Source organism: Stenella coeruleoalba (assembly GCF_951394435.1).
Source record: "Stenella coeruleoalba genome assembly, chromosome: 5".
NCBI classification, from domain to species: Eukaryota; Metazoa; Chordata; class Mammalia; order Artiodactyla; family Delphinidae; genus Stenella; species Stenella coeruleoalba.
In genome coordinates, this window is record NC_137150.1 from 78,301,183 (window position 1) to 78,317,846 (window position 16,664).

At 37.8% G+C, this 16,664-nt stretch overlaps 1 protein-coding gene across 6 annotated transcripts in view; it reads right to left on the reverse strand.

The window, feature by feature from the left end:
- Positions 1–16,664, reverse strand: part of GTF2E1 (general transcription factor IIE subunit 1) — a 48,697-nt gene that overhangs the window by 3,714 nt on the left and 28,319 nt on the right. For 5 of the 6 annotated variants that reach the window (XM_079922028.1, XM_079922023.1, XM_079922024.1 and 2 more), the window contains exons 4-5: positions 15,686–15,927; positions 10,992–11,412 (exon numbers count right to left, since the gene is read on the reverse strand). In XM_079922028.1, coding sequence (XP_079778154.1) covers positions 10,992–11,412; positions 15,686–15,927 — 663 coding nt within the window. Of the gene's footprint in view, positions 1–9,657; positions 11,413–15,685; positions 15,928–16,664 lie in introns of those variants that run through there. The other variant, XM_079922027.1, reaches the window with a different exon arrangement.

Here is a 16,664-nt window from a genome sequence, read left to right on the forward strand (position 1 = left end):
CCAAGAGATGTTTAGATATTAAAAAAAAAAAAAGTGATAGTAGCCCAGCTCTGATAGAGATAACACATGTGAAATAGCTTTGGTAGAAACAAAATGCTGAACAAACAGAAGGTAGAATTATACCAATTTCTAAATTCTAAAGATTTTCATATTTGTTTTTGGATTGTCATTTCCTAGTTAACGTTTTTTAAACTCAGGAATAAAGAGAACAAGAAAGTACATATGTAAGTCTTTCTATTGTGGTCCTGGCTGGGAATCTAGTCATAGAGTCAACCGGTAGAAAGAAAATGAACTGTTCTTCCCAATCTTATTCCCATTCAGCGTCTAATTCTCTCAAAATGATACCAAAAAGAGTTATGAAATATTCGATTATTTCCGCCCTAGTCTGTGAGATTAGAAATGAAGTACCTTGGCAAGATAGGAAGAGAGAAACCTAATTAGCAACTGTTTATGCTCTGGTTTGCTACATTCTAAATCCTAAACCTGCCACCTACACTAGTCCCTCAATTAAAATATCCTTCAACTGGTTTGAATTGCTGTAGAACATCAGAAGGTTTTTGTTGTTGTTGTTTTGTTATTATTATTCAGCCTCATTATAAAATGTATTAGCTACCACTTACCTCCATAAACTATCAGAGCAGAAAGGAATCATCGGTGATTCTAGCATAATCCTCTCATTACTGACAGATGAGAAACTAGCCCAGAAAGATTACATCAGATAACGGTGTCACACTGCAAGTGTCTAGTTAACTGGAGCTGGGACTAGAACCTAGTCTCCTGACTTCCAGGCTATGCTAAATTGGATATTTTCTTTTAATCATTTAAAGTTAACACTCCTTAAGGTGTTTTGGAAAAAGTGGTATCTAAATAAGAAAAAGGCTTCAACTTCAAGGGCAGATAGAATGAAAGCAGTTTTCCAGCACATACAAAGCTATGGATCATCTAGGGCCAGTTATTTACTCATCATCTTACTTTTGGCCAAATATATGAGTAATATTTTTTTGGTGTAATGAGAGGAGAAAAAGTTGGAAAGTAGGGGGTGTGGGAAAAAAGTAGGTGGGAAAATGGTTCCTTGGTTAGGGAAACATCTTGATAGGCCACTTTGGATGTGATAGGACCTTTCAAGGCCCTGCTTGGAGTAGGAATAAAACAAAGAACTAAATTATTTTCTCTAATACATTTACAACTTTCCAAGGTCTTTGGAAAGAAAAGGGTGATAATGAGAAGGAAAAAGGAAGCTGAAATTTTAGCAAGGAAGGCAGCACTCTACTTGGGATGAAATATGTGAGAATGGCAAAGACACTCTTGAAGAACAAGGATGTATACAATCCACTCATACCTTGACTCTTCAGTGCTGAGACAAAAACCCCTCTCACTGCCCGCCCCCTGCCCATTACTACAAAAACTTCAGTGAAGCTCTGCTACACAGACTTGTGTCCATAGTACTGTGAGAGTCGGTATACGTAGTGCAGAGGAGAGGTGAAGAAGCCAGGGAAGCAGGGAGGCTTCCTGAAGTAAGGAGAAACCTGGCCAGTGTAATGGCTAGGAAACCAAACGAAAATGTTTCAAGGAAAAAGTGGGTTTATAGCACCAAATCCTAAAGAGCAGCCAAAGAGATTGAGAAATAAAGGGCTGTTAGGTTGGACAATTAGGACTGGAGAAAGCTGTTTCAGCGTAGTAATAGGGCATAACACAGACTGCAAGAGGGAGATGAAAGAAATACGCAACAAGTCTAGATGAGTCTTTAAGAAGTTGGTAGATAATGGATAAGAAAAACAGAACAGTAGCTTTAGGAAGCAGAACGTGTAAGTTGGATTCAAGAAAAAACAATAACAAGAAGCATATATTCACTGAAATGAAGAGCTGAGAGTTCACCTACAACTACATTTTAAAACTTAACATCTGATTACTATTTTATTTAAATGAACTTCTTTCTAAATTATGAATGTTTAGAAAACAATGTTTAAAAGTTGAATAGCCCCATATGCACAAGGTACATAAAGTCATTCTTTTTTTTTTCTTTTACATCAAATAAAAATTTATTTCCAATATATTTATCAACAACCTAACTATACACCTTAAAGAACTAGGGAAAATTAAATTTGAATATATCAAATAGAATGAGATACTATAGATTAAAATGGAGACAGAGGAGAGAAAAAACAACAAAGAAAATCAGCAAAAGTAGGTTCTTAGCAAAGATCCAGAAAATTGACAAATTTTCAAATAAGTTGACTAAGAAAAAAGAGAGAAGATTTAAATTATTAAAATAAGAAATAAGTGTGTGGACATTTCTACTGAATTTACAAACATAAAAAGGATGCGAAGGGTATATTAGCACAATTGCACCTCAAGATTTTAGATAATCCAGGTGAAATGGATGAATTCCTGGAAATTCTCCCACCAAAACTGAACCATGAAAAAATAGAAAATATGATTAGATTTTAAAAATTAAGAAAATTGAATCACGAATCTAGAAACTCCAACAAAGACAGCCATGTACCGTATGGATTCACTGTTGAATTCTACCAAACATAAAATATATATATTTTTCACATCTTTATTGGAGTTTAATTGCTTTACAATGGTGTGTTAGTTTCTGCTTTATAACGAAGTGAATCAGTTACACATATAGATATGTCCCCGTATCTCTTCCCTCTTGCATCCCCCTCCATCCCAGCCTCCCTATCCCACCCCTCTAGGTGGTCACAAAGCACTGAGCTGATCTCCCTGTGTTATGTGGCTGCTTCCCACTAGCTATCTATTTTACGTTTGGTAGTGTATATATGTCCATGCCACTCCCTCACTTTGTCCCAGTTTACCCTTCCCCGTTCCCGTATCCTCAAGTCCATACTCTAGTAGGTCTGCATCTTTATTCCCATCATGCCCCTAGGTTCTTCATGACCATTTTTTTATTTTTTTAGATTCCATATATATGTGTTAGCATATGGTATTTGTTTCTCTTTCGACTTACTTCACTCTGAATGACAGTCTCTAGGTGCATCCACCTCATTACAAATAACTCAGTTTTGTTCCTTTTTATGGCTCAGTAATATTCCATTGTGTATATGTGCCACATCTTCTTTATCCATTCATCTGTCAATGGACACTTAGGTTGCTTCCATGTCCTGGCTATTGTAAATAGAACTGCAATGAACATTCTGGTACTTGACAATTTTTGAATTATGGTTTTCTCAGGGTATATGCCCAGTAGTGGGATTGCTGGGTCGTATGGTAGTTCTATTTTTAGTTTCGTAAGGAACCTCCATACTGTTCTCCATAGTGGCTGTATCAGTTTACATTCCCACCAACAGTGCAAGAGGGTTCCCTTTTCTCCACACCCTCTCCAGCATTTATTGTTTGTAGATTTTTTGAGGATGGCCATTCTGACTGGTGTGAGATGATACCTCATTGTAGTTTTGATCACATTTCTCTAATGATTATGTTGAGCATTCTTTCATGTGTTTGTTGGCAATCCGTATATCTTCCTTGAAAAATGTCTATTTATGTCTTCTGCTCATTTTTGGACTGGGTTTTTTTTTTTGATATTGAGCTACGTGAGTTGCTTGTAAATTTAGGAGATTAATCCTGTCTGTTGCTTCATTTGCAAATATTTTCTCCCATTCTGCTGGTTATCTTTTATTTCCAATTCTCTAGGAGGTGGGTCAGAAAGGATCTTGCTGTGATTTATGTCATAGAGTGTTCTGCCTATGTTTTCCTCTAAGAGTTTGATGGTGTCTGGCCTTACATTTAGGTCTTTAATCCATTTTGAGTTTATTTTTGTGTATGGTGTTAGGGAATGTTCTAATTTCATTCTTTTATGTGTAGTTGTCCAGTTTCCCCAGCACCAATTATTGAAGAGACTCTTTTCTCCATTGTATACTCTTGCTTCCTTGATCAAAAATAAGGTGACCATATGAGCATGGGTTTATCTCTGGGCTTTCTATCCTGTTCCATTGATCTATATTTCTGTTTCTGTGCCAGTACCATACTGTCTTGATTACCATAGCTTTGCAGTATAGTCTGAAGTCCAGGCGCCTGATTCCTCCAGCTCCGTTTTTCGTTCTCAAGATCACTTTGGCTATTCGGGTTCTTTTGTGTTTCCATACAAATTGTGAAATTTTTTGTTCTAGTTCTGTGGAAAATGCCATTGGTAGTTTGACAGGGATTGCATTGAATCTGTAGATTGCTTTGGGTAGTAGAGTCATTTTCACAATGTTGATTCTTCCAATCCAAGAACATGGTATATCTCTCCATCTGTTTTTATCATCTTTAATTTCTTTCATCAGTGTCTTATAATTTTCTGCATACAGGTCTTTTGTCTCCTCAGGTAGGTTTATTCCTAGATATTTTATTCTTTTTGTTACAGTGGTAAATGGGAGTGTTTTCTTGATTTCAATTTCAGATTTCTCATCATTAGTGTATGGGAATGCAAGAGATTTCTGTGCATTAATTTTGTATCCTGCTACTTTACCAAATTCATTGATGAGCTCTAGTAGTTTTCTGGTGGCATCTTTAGGATTCTCTACGTATAGAATCATGTCATTTGCAAACAGTGACAGCTTTACATCTTCTTTTCCAATTTGAATTCCTTTTATTTCTTTTTCTTCTCTGATTGCTGTGACTAAAACTTCCAAAAGTATGTTGAATAATAGTGGTGAGAGTGGACAACTTTGTCTTGTTCCTAATCTTAGTGGAAGTGGTTTCATTTTCCACCATTGAGGATGATGTTGGCTTTGGGTTTGTCGTATATGGCCTTTATTATGTTGAGGAAAGTTCCCTCTAAGCCTACTTTCTGGAGGGATTTTATCATAAATGGTGTTGAATTTAGTCAAAAGCTTTCCCTGCATCTATTGAGGTGATCATATGGTTCTTCGCCTTTAATTTGTTAATTTGGTGTATCACGTTGATTGATTTGCATATATTGAAGAATCCTTGCATTCCTGGGATAAACCCCGCTTGTTCACGGTGTATGGTCCTTTTAATGTGATGTTGGATCCTGTTTGCTAGTATTTTGTTGAGGATTTTTGCATCTATGTTCATCAGTGACATTGGCCTGTAGTTTTCTTTTTTTGTGACATCTTTGTCTGATTTTGGTATCAGAGTAATGGTGGCCTCATAGAATGAGTCTGGGAGTGTTCCTCACTCTGCTCTATTTTGGAAGAGTTTGAGAAAGACAGCTGTTAGCTCTTCTCTAAATGTTTGATAGAATTCGCCTGTGAAGCCATCTGGTCCTGGGCTTTTCCTTGTTGGAAGATTTTAAATCACAGTTTCAATTTCAGTGCTTGTGAGTGGTCTGTTCATATTTTCTATTTCTTCCTGGTTCAGTCTCGGAAGGTTGTGCCTTTCTAAGAATTTGTCCATTTCTTCCAGGTTGTCCATTTTATTGGCATATAGTTGCTTGCAGTAATCTCTCATGATCCTTTATATTTCTTCAGTGTCAGTTGTTACTTCTCCTTTTTCATTTCTAATTCTATTGATTTGAGTCTCCCTTTTTTCTTGGTAAGTCTGGCTAATGGTTTCTCAATTTTTTTTATCTTCTCAAGGAACCATTCCTTCATTTCTTTTTCATTTATTTCTGATCTGATCTTTATGATTTCTTTTTTTCCGCCAACTTTGGGGTATTTTTGTTCTTCTTTCTCTAATTGCTTTAGGTGTAAGGTTAGGTTGTTTATTTGAGATGTTTCTTGTTTCTTAAGGTAGGATTATATTGCTATAAACTTCCCTCTTAGAACTGCTTTTGCTGCATCCCATAGGTTTTGGGTCATAGTGTTTTCATTGTCATTTGTTTCTAGGTATTGTTTGATTTCCTCTTTGATTTCTTCAGTGATCTCTTGGTTATTAAGTAGTGTGTTGTTTAGCCTCCATGTGTTTGTATTTCATACAGATTTTTTCCTGTAATTGATATCTAGATTCATAGCGCTGTGGTCGGAAAAGATATTTGATACGATTTCAATTTTCTTAAATTTACCAAAGCTTGATTTGTGACACAAGATTATGATCTATCCTGGAGAATGTTCCATGAGCACTTGAGAATGTGTATTCTGTTGTTTTTGGATGGAATGTTCTATAAATATCAATTAAGTCCATCTTGTTAAATGTATCATTTAAAGCTTGTGTTTACTTATTTTCATTGTGGATGATCTGTCCATTGGTGAAAGTGGGGTGTTAAAGTCCCCTACTATAATTGTGTCACTGTCAATTTCCCCTTTTATGGCTGTTAGTATTTGCCTTAGTGTTGAGGTGCTCCTATGTTGGGTGCGTAAATATTTACAACTGTTATATCTTCTTCTTGGATTGATCCCTTGATCATTACGTAGTGTCCTTCTTTATCTCTTGTAATAGTCTTTGTTTTAAAGTCTATTTTGTCTGATATGAGAATTGCTATTCCAGCTTTCTTTTGATTTCCGTTTGCATGGAATATCTTTTTCCATCCCCTCACTTTCAGTCTGTATGTGTCCCTAGGTCTGAAGTGGGTCTCTTGTAGATAGCATATACACAGGTCTTGTTTTTGTGTCCATTCAGCCAATCTATGTCTTTTGGTGGGAGCATTTAATCCATTTACATTTAAGGTAATTATCGATATGTATGTTACTATTACCATTTTCTTAGTTGTTTGGTGTTTATTTTTGTAGGTCTTTTCCTTCGCTTGTGTTTCCTGTCTAGAGAAGTTCCTTTAGCATTTGTTGTAAAGCTGGTTTGGTGGTGCTGAATTCTCTTAGCTTTTGCTTGTCTGTAAAGCTTTTAATTTCTCCATCAAATCTGAATGGGATCCTTGCTGGGTAGAGTAATCTTGGTTGTAGGTTTTTCTCCTTCATCACTTTAAATATGTCCTGCCGCTCCCTTCTGGCCTGCAGAGTTTCTGCTGAAAGATCAGCTGTTAACCTCATGGGGATTCCCTTAGGTGTTATTTGTTGTCTTTCCCTTGCTGCTTTTAATATTTGTTCTTTTTATTTAATTTTTAATAGTTTGATTACTATGTGTCTTGGCATGTTTTTCCTTGGACTTATCCTCTGTGGGACTGTCTGTGCTTCCTGGACTTGATTAACTATTTCCTTTCCCATATTAGGGAAGTTTTCTACTATAATCTCTTCAAATATTTTCTCAGTCCCTTTCTTTTTCTCTTCTTCTTCTGGGACCCCTATAATTCGAATGTTGATGCGTTTAATGTTGTCCCAGAGGTTTCTGAGACTGTCCTCAGTTCTTTTCATTCTTTTTTCTTTATTCTGCTCTGCAGTAGTTATTTTCACTATTTTATCTTCCAAGTCACTTATCTGTTCTTCTGCCTCAGGTATTCTGCTATTGATTCCTTCTAGATAATTTTAAATTTCATTTATTGTGTTGTTCATCACTGTTTGTTTGCTCTTTAGTTCTCCTAGGTCATTGTTAAACATTTCTTGTATTTTTTCCATTCTACTTCCAAGATTTTGGATCATCTTTACTACCATTATTATGAATTCTTTTTCAGGTAGACTGCCTATTACCTCTTCATTTGTTAGGTCTGGTGGGTGTTTGCCTTGCTCCTTCATCTGCTGTGTGTTTCTCTGTTTTCTTGTTTTGCTTAACTTACTGTGTTTGGGGTCTCCTTTTCGCAGTCTTGCAGGTTTGTAGTTTCCATTGTTTCTGGTGTCTGTCCCCAGTGGCTAAGTTTGGTTCAGTGGGTTGTGTAGGCTTTCTGGTGGAGGGGACTAGTGCCCGTGTTCTGGTGGATGAGGCTGGATTTTGTCTTTCTGGTGGGTAGGTCCACGTCTGGTGGTGTATTTTGGGGTGTCTGTGGCCTTAGTATGATTTTAGGTGGCCTCTCTGCTAATGGATGGGGTTGTGTTCCTTCCTTGCTAGTTGTTTCACATAGGGTGTCCAGCACTGTAGCTTGCTGGTCGTTGAGTGGAGGTGGGTCTTGGCATTGAGATGAGGTCTCTGGGAGATTATCGCCATTTGATATTAGTGGAGCTGGGAGGTCTCTTGTGGACCAGTGTCCTGAACTTGGCTCTCCCACCTCAGTGGCACAGCCCTGATGCCTGGCTGGAGCACCAAGAGCCTGTCCTCCACACAGCTCAAAATAAAAGGGAGAAAAAAAAGAAAGAAAGAAAAAAGAAGATAAAATAAAATAAAATAAAGTTATTTAAAAAATTTTTTTAATTAAAAAAAAAATGGACGGACAGAACCCTAGGACAAATGGTAAAAGCAAAGCTATACAGACAAAATCACACACAGAAGCATACACATACACACTCACAAAAAGAGAAAAAGGGAAAAAATATATATATATCATTGCTCCCAAAGCCTCCTCAATTTGGGATGATTCGTTGTCTATTCATGTTTTCCACAGATGCAGGGTACATCAAGTTGATTGTGGAGATTTAACCCACTGCTCCTGAGCTGCTGGGAGAAATTTCCCTTTCTCTTCTTTGTTCGCTCAGCTCCTGGGGTTCAGCTTTGGATTTGGACCCGCCTCTGCATATAGGTCACCTGAGGGCATCTGTTCTTTACTCAGACAGGATGGGGTTAAAGCAGCAGCTGATTTGGGGGCTCTGGCTCAGTCAGGCCGGGGGGGTGGGGGTGGGAGGGAAGGTTTTGGATGTGGGGCGAGCCTGCGGTGGCAGAGGCCAGCGTGACATTGCACCAGCCTGAGGCGCGCCATGTGTCCTTCCGGGGAAGTTGTCCCTGGATCACGGGACCCTGGCAGTGGCGGGCTGCGCAGGCTCCCGGGAGGGGAGGTGTGGATAGTGACGTGTGCTGGCACACAGGCTTCTTGGTAGCTACAGCAGCAGCCTTAGCGTCCCATGCCCGTCTCTGGAGTTTGCACTGATAGCCGTGGCTCACGCCCATCTCTGGAGTTCCTTTAAGTGGCACTCTTAATCCCCACTCCTCGTGCACCAAGAAACAAAAAGGCAAGAAAAAGTCTCGTCTCTTCGGCAGGTCCAGACTTTTTCCCGGACTCCCTCCCGGCTAGCTGTGGTGCACTAGCCCCCTTCAGGCTGTGTTCACGCCACCAACCCCAGTCCTCTCCCTGGGATCCGATTGAAGCCCGAGCCTCAGCTCCCAGCCCCCGCCTGCCCCGGCGGGGGCGCAGACAAGCCTCTTGGGCTGGTGACTGCTAGTCGGCACTGATCCTCTGTGCAGGAATCTCTCCACTTTGCCCTCTGCACCCCTGTGGCTGTGCTCTCCTCCATGGCTCTGAAGCTCCCCCCTCCACCACCCGTAGTCTCCGCCCATGAAGGGGCTTCCTAGTGTGTGGAAACCTTTCCTCCTTCACAGCTCCCTCCCACTGGTGCAGGTCCTGTCCCTATTCTTTGTCTCTGTTTTCTCTTTTTTCTTTTACCCTTCCCAGGTACATGGGGAGTTTCTTGCCTTTCAGGAGGTCTGAGGTCTTCCGCCAGCATTTAGTAGGTGTTCTGTAGGAGTTGTTCCACATGTAGATGTATTTCTGATGTATTTGTGGGGAGGAAGGTGATCTCCACGTCTTACTCTTCGGCCATCTTGAAGCTCCTCCCATAAAGTCATTCTTGAGGCAACTTATTGCCAGAAAAAGTTTAGACTACATAAAATTGCATCTATTATTTGAAACATGACCAATAAGAGAAAATATTCTGAAACACTTTTTTTTAAATGGGAAGGGTATTCATTTTAATTATGTAAAGATGTTACAGAGCCAGATTAACAAATTTCAGTCAGTATAAAATAGATTTATTGTCAATATTCAGTCATAATACAACCCAGGTAAATGAACCATTACTTTATACAAGGCTCAGAAGTTTAAAATCTACCTCAACTTTACACATGTACTATAAAATGATAAATACTTAAAATGACAATGCAAGGGAAAATATTATAAAAAATACAATTGTTGTAGACCTTTGTATGAAAGTTCTTTAAAGTTCTGCCTTAAGGAATAATACCATACTACATATCAGAACCAAAAATAAAGTATTTTTCTTGAGGTTACAATGCTCAATGATATACTGGATGCACTCTAAAATACCATTCCTGACAAGAATCAAAAGAGACAAGGTCATCAATAATGTTGAGAGAAAAAAAAAAGAGAGAGGAGTAATCAATTGTTATATGCTGATTTCTGCTGGAATGGCCTCTTTAAACAATTTATAGCACTGTGGAAGAACTGAAAAAGAAGGGGACCAGTCTCAGCTTTATATAAAGGATTCCCAAATCAGCACACACTCAGACAATGTTAAAGGGTACTGTTCCCAATGCTCTCCACTCTTCAACCCCTTACATGGACTCCTTATCCTAAGTCTGTGTTTTTTCTCTAATTTCTTCCTAAGGGCTTACCAAACACACTTTCTGTTTTCTATTACCTAACATACAAACCAAAAGGCATTATGCACAACAATAATATCTGTCAGTCAAGTCAGTTCTAAAGACACCAATTTTGGTTTAGATATTAATCGTGAGATTTACGCATAACCATCCTTCTTCCACACGCACTCCCACCTCCCCTTACATATCGACTCCATCCTAAACTGTGAAGCAATATGAAGCTTTAAGATTTTTTTATTTCCTTCATCAATGATTTGCCTGTTGCCAAGCTGCTTGGTTGGCAGCAATATCAGGAGCTTTTTGGAATGCTTGGTCAGAATAAATAAAAAGGATGTGATCAATGAATTACTGTAACCTATCAAAGTGGGCTTCTACAGGCAGACATGAAGAATTTACCTTTAGACTTCTCTCACTCATTTCAGAAGGGAGAAAAATGTGTCTTAAAAGGGAAAGAAAAAAGGTGAGATAGGGAAATACAGCAAAATATTAATACTGTAGTAATAGGAAAGGGTATGCTTATAGCCAACCTACCTCGTGGAGAAGTTTCTGGCATAAAAATCAAACTTTCTCTCTCTCCCATTACTCTTTGCACAAGATTAACAGTTGATTTACATCAAGAGAGGCAGAAGGCCACTGAACACTTTTCTTCAAAGGTAGGGAATTTCTTTTTAAATGCACATTAGAGAAAGGAGGAAAAGGTAGGGAAAGCTCACTCAAAGAGGTCCTCAAACATGCGTTGTCCCATTGCTATGTACGCTTCCTTTTCATCTGGTGTCATTTGGGCCACCAGCTCTGGCTTCTGGCTCACTTCGCTGTAGGAGAACGGACGGCCAGCCACCATGACAATGGGGTCATCTGCTACTTCCTCAAATTCATCATCTTCCTCATCCTCTTCCCCATGATGTGCAGCCACAGCTGTAGCACAGGGTGGAGAGTCATCGTCTGACTCACTGGTCTCACTCTCAGAGTCACTGCCATTGGCAGTGGTCACAGGAGCAGCTGCCCCCACTGAGCCTGCTGTGGCAGAGGGGGTCTTCTTCTCATGAATGAGCAGTGCTCGCATGACCTCCTCATTATCATCTGGCCCCGCACGGCCTTCCTCACGCTCCTGAAACGAGTCTATATCTAAGCCACCTGGAAGGAAAAAAACCAGAAAGTCAATACCCTTAAACATAAAAGGCATTCCTTTATAAGTAACAAAATACATAATATTTTAATATATTACATTTAAATATAGGATAATATTATAAAATAACACAGACTTCACTGGTTCCATTTTTTGAGCTACTGTCCACAAGATATTCAAAATGTTTCTCACAAACTGGAACTTAAGTAGCATAATGGTTAAGTACAGTTGACCCTTGAACAACGTGCATTTGAACTGTGCAGGTCCACGTATACATGGATTTTTTTTTTCCAATAGTAAATACTACAGTACTACATGATCCATGGTTGGTTGAATCCATGGAGGTGGAGAAACCATGAATTTAAGTTATACTCAGATTAATCCCTGCACAGTTCAAGGGTCAACTGTACATGGGTTTTAAGAAATATATGGCTTGGATCTGAATTCTGGTTCTTCCACATGCAAGCTGTAACACTTTAGGCAAGTTATTTAGTCTCTAAACTTTGGTACCTTTTTCTGTAAGATGGGATAATAAAAGCATTTGTCTTCTAGGGCTCTGGATAAGAAAATGAAATAATGTCTATGAAGGACCAATTTTGTAGCTGGCATAATAGGACATCAAAATACGGCTCCTTATCTTGCTCAGAGTAAAAGCCAAAGGCCTTACAATGGCATATAAAGTCCTACATCATCTGAACTCCTCCTGCCCACCTACTTATCCCTTCATCATTCTGCTTCTGTCACAGTGGCCTCCATGGTATTCCCTGTACACACCACACACACACTCCTACCTCAGGGCCTTTGCACTGACAGTTTCCTTTGCCTGGGATATTTTTCCTCTAGGTATCCATACCCCCTTGCATCTTTCACGTCTTCACTCAGATTTCACCTTCTTTCAATTCATCCCTACCTCTATATTCCCAATGCTCTATTTTCTTCCCCATAGCATTTATTTTCTAACATAATAATTTATGTCTATTGTCTTTGTCACCTACTTTCCACAGCTGTAGGTTCTCCACAACAGATATTTACCTTTTTTATTCAGTGATATATCCCATGCATCCAGAATAGTGCCTATTGCTTGTTAGGCACTGAATAAATATTTGATGAATGAGTAAATAAATGGCAGTTTTATTTTCCTGAAGCAAATTAAGTGTACTTTGAACTGTTTATCTAGGAATCTAGTATCAGAAATGAAACTTCTCCCACCACACACCTCCTATCATTTTGTGTACATATTACAGATGAAGAATTTAAGAAAAACATTTATATTCTGAAAATAATACAAAATATAATGCCATTTAAATATATAAAAGAATTTAAAATGTTGATTGAAACCTGACTCCTTGATTCAAATCCTGACTCTTAACACTTTTAGTGTATGATTTTGGCCAAGTTACTTCATTTTTTTCTGCTTCAATTTTCTCAAGTACAAAAAGGGGGAAAAACAGTATCTACCTCACTGGATTATTGTGGGTATTAAGTGAATATTTGTGAAGGCCTGGCACTTAGATTAGTGTTACTTATTATCAAGAGAAGACCCAGAAATGGCCAATTCTGGCCATGGATGAAGTGAAAGCATCTTCTCATTAACATATTAGGATGAATTAGTTGTAACCCTGGACATTTTAGAAAGTATAGAACTCCTGAGGTAAGATATTGGGCACATAAGAGAGAGAAAGGGAAACAGGAATTGAGAAGTTAAAAGTTTAGATCAGAGAAAACAGGCTTTTGATAACATGGATGTAAAAGTGAGGGTTAAAATCAAACTTAACCATTTTAAAATAGTGCCAAAGGCTGAACCTCCTCCTTAGAGCCCTTATTACCAATGCAGTATTTCAAAAGGAAAAAAAGACAAGGAATGTATGCAAGTCTCTAAGACATACACTTCTAAAAGAATTTTCCAAATACCTTAATATTACCAACATAGTATTTTGAATAATGCTTAAAGTAAATACAAAATTAGAGGAAAAGCAATTTAGTTTTGTAAATTAAATGAAGTCATATCTGAAAGATTTCTGACAAGGTTCTTGAGAGATTTAGCCAAAAAAGGAATTATTCTGTTACAGATGAAGACAGAAAACAAAAAATAAGGATAAATGAACAAATCTCTAGATGGTAAGGTAGAAACACTAGTTCTAGGAGCAGTCTTATTTAATAGAGTTACAAATTACGAAGATGTATCCTGGGAAACTGTCAAGTTCACTGATGATGCTAAGCAATTCTGGGTTCTTAAAGGCCAAACTGATAGCAAAAAAATATAGGAAGAGCTGAAGGTTGTATAAGTGGGCAGAAAAGTGGCAGATCTATTTCAATATTGGCAAGTGTAAGAAAATCTGCCTATAGAAAAGTAATCTAAAATATACTAAAAAACCTTATCCAAGTTATCAAATAAAGGGCAGAAGAGGGTCTGAAAAAAATCTCTGCACATAATTCTAAAGTTATTGGTCTTAATATGCTTCCAGAAGCAAAGCAATAAACTGTCATGTAAAAACTACAAGGATATTTGAGATAAAACTCAAATAATTAATGATAAATTCATGCATAAATAACATGTATTGCTCTGGTCACTAGGTCTCAAGTAAAGTATATTACAATTGGAGATGGTCCAGAAAAAGATAATTAAAATAAGACAAAAACTGTAGGTGGAGATGGCTTGGGGGAAGAGAATCCTTTGTAAGGAAAGTAGAATCAAAAGGAATTAGAACTTTCAGTAGAGTAATAAGGACATGATTGAAGTCTATAAAATTCTGAAAGATGTTAAAATAACTTGAACTCTGAGGAAAATTAAGTGTAGGACAAATAAGACTCACTTCACACATTCACTGGATAGAGCCTATTCAACTATAATAAAACCTAATGAAGACAAATTTAGACATAAAAGCATATCCTATTTTATACATAGAAGGAAATATTCACAAAAGGGAACAGGGTAGACTAGATGACTTATTTAAAACCCTTATGATTCAAGTTGTACCATTCTAGGAATTATAAACATTGACTGTTAAACATATGAGCCTAACTGTATACAATACTTGCTAACAATAGTTTTATTTCATTCAATTTTGTTCCTAAGTTCACAGAAAAAAAGGCTTGGTTGCTTCAAGAACAGGCAAGAAGCCAAGTTGGGGAAAACGAACCTATTAAATAGTTGACAGCCTAACTACTATGTAATCTAAACCAATATGCACCAAAATAACTAAACCTCATAGCCAAGGTAATCAGTGGGAAGGAGGGAGAGTAAAGTATGATTGCCAAGGAAAACTTTTTTCTGGTTGGAATTAAAACACCAAAGAGAATCACACTAGAGAATCACACATCTGCTTTTACCATGACTACCCAACTCCACACCACTTTTACAATTCTTAGCATACACAGTAAAGAAATGCTAATTATGAAGGGAAAAGAGTTTAGAAAAAAAAGTCAAAAAACAAGTGGTTTTTAATTACTGATGATTCTTTAGTATTAAAGAAACAGACTCAAGTGATACGTTAGTAATGATACATAACCTAGGAATAGGGACGGGTAGGTTCTAATGCTGATGAAATCTAACCAGAGGGACAGACTCCCTCTTTCACCTCTTTCCCAGTTTCTGAGCAATACTTATCCAGTTTTAGTCTCCCATTTTCTACCTAGTCCTAAACCATCATCACCCAAAGTCTCTGAATCCAGTAATTTGAGACTAACATTTAAAAAGTAAAATCGTGCAGTTTTCAAGCTTCTGATTATTATATAATTCTTAACCCTTCAGGGCTCACAGAGATTTCCAAAATCTTCTAGTATAAAGTTTTGCCAATCTTCTTGGATGGTGAGAATCCTTGTCTTTACTCATTTGGTATCTTTTTATATATTTCAAGTAGCGCATCCCCTTGGTATTTATGAGGAGACAACATAACTAGTATATAGTTATGGCTCCTAATTCAAAGAAACAAAAATGCATGCAAGTTAGGGCAAGAGAAGATTAAAGAAGAAATGAATTTGGCCACTTTGAACACAAGAGTACTTTTTCAAGAAATTAACATAAAAAAATGACAATTTCTTAAATCTAAAATGGAAATTTAAAAAGCTGTCTGTTTTTTCAACTAAGTTGAAGTTTAATACAAGTATACTCGTTGGTTTTAATGCTTATTGCTCAATTTACTTCCTGCTATAATGCAATTGTTTTACAAAACAGACACAGTGGGTTTCCAATAAAACTAAGAATTGCCCAGGTGATTTCCTAGGTCAAGTTCATTTTCTACCATACCCAAGACATATTCATCTTACTTCTTCTACTCTTACCTTCCTTCATCTCTTCAGAACTATATGCTCCTTGGACAGTGCTCTCTCTTAACCAAATAGGTCTCTCTTTGGCAGATTTCCCCTCCAGTGAGGCTCGATGAAGATCTTCTTGGTCATCCATGTTAATGACAACATTCTGAGTGTATAAGTCCTCATAAGAGGGACCCTTGGTGGCCCATGCTTCCCGGTGGTGCCCACCTGCCAGGCCAGCAGCTGCAGCAGCAGTTGCTGCACGGTCCTTGCTATATAACAAGATTAGAGGAGGAAGGGAAGAAGAAAACTTGAAGTCTTGGTGCTAGAAAAGAAGGGCAGCTGGGGAAGTAGTTACTGAAGAATTACATATAAATTCTATCTAGCAATCATGCACACATGCTTTCATAATTCTGGAAAATCCGCTCTTATACCACAGGGTGAAAGTTACATTGGTTAGAACAACCCATCACATTTATATTTAAGTTTCTCAAACACTGAATCCTCTGGTGTATATAAATGCATTAGGTGTATATAAATGATTGAGGTTGTACAGATTAAGATGTTTAAATAAGTCTACTTAGAGAGAGGGGAGAATGAAATAGTGACATAATCCACTTAAAGACACTAGTCTGGTGAAAATCTCTCCCAGTAACATCTTTGATGAGTATTTTGTTTAAAAACAAAACAAAAACCCCAAACAAAATAAAACACATGTTATATTTTAAAAAGCATGCTCTCAGCTCAACCCAGAAGAATTCAAAGTAGTTCTGTGGGCTTTTCCCTTTCTTTTGTGTGCTGAGAAGCTAGAATAGTATTCTACAAAGCCAGACTTCAACTCAGAATTAATATTCTGCGACTCACCAAATAAGGCAAATCTTTATGCAGAGATCAGCTTCTTTTCAAGTTGTATCTGTCCATCTCTGCACCAATGCTGACTCTCCAAATCCAGGCCCAACCATTATTTCTACCCCACAGCAACCATGATCTGTTTCTGGGTCTATTTTTT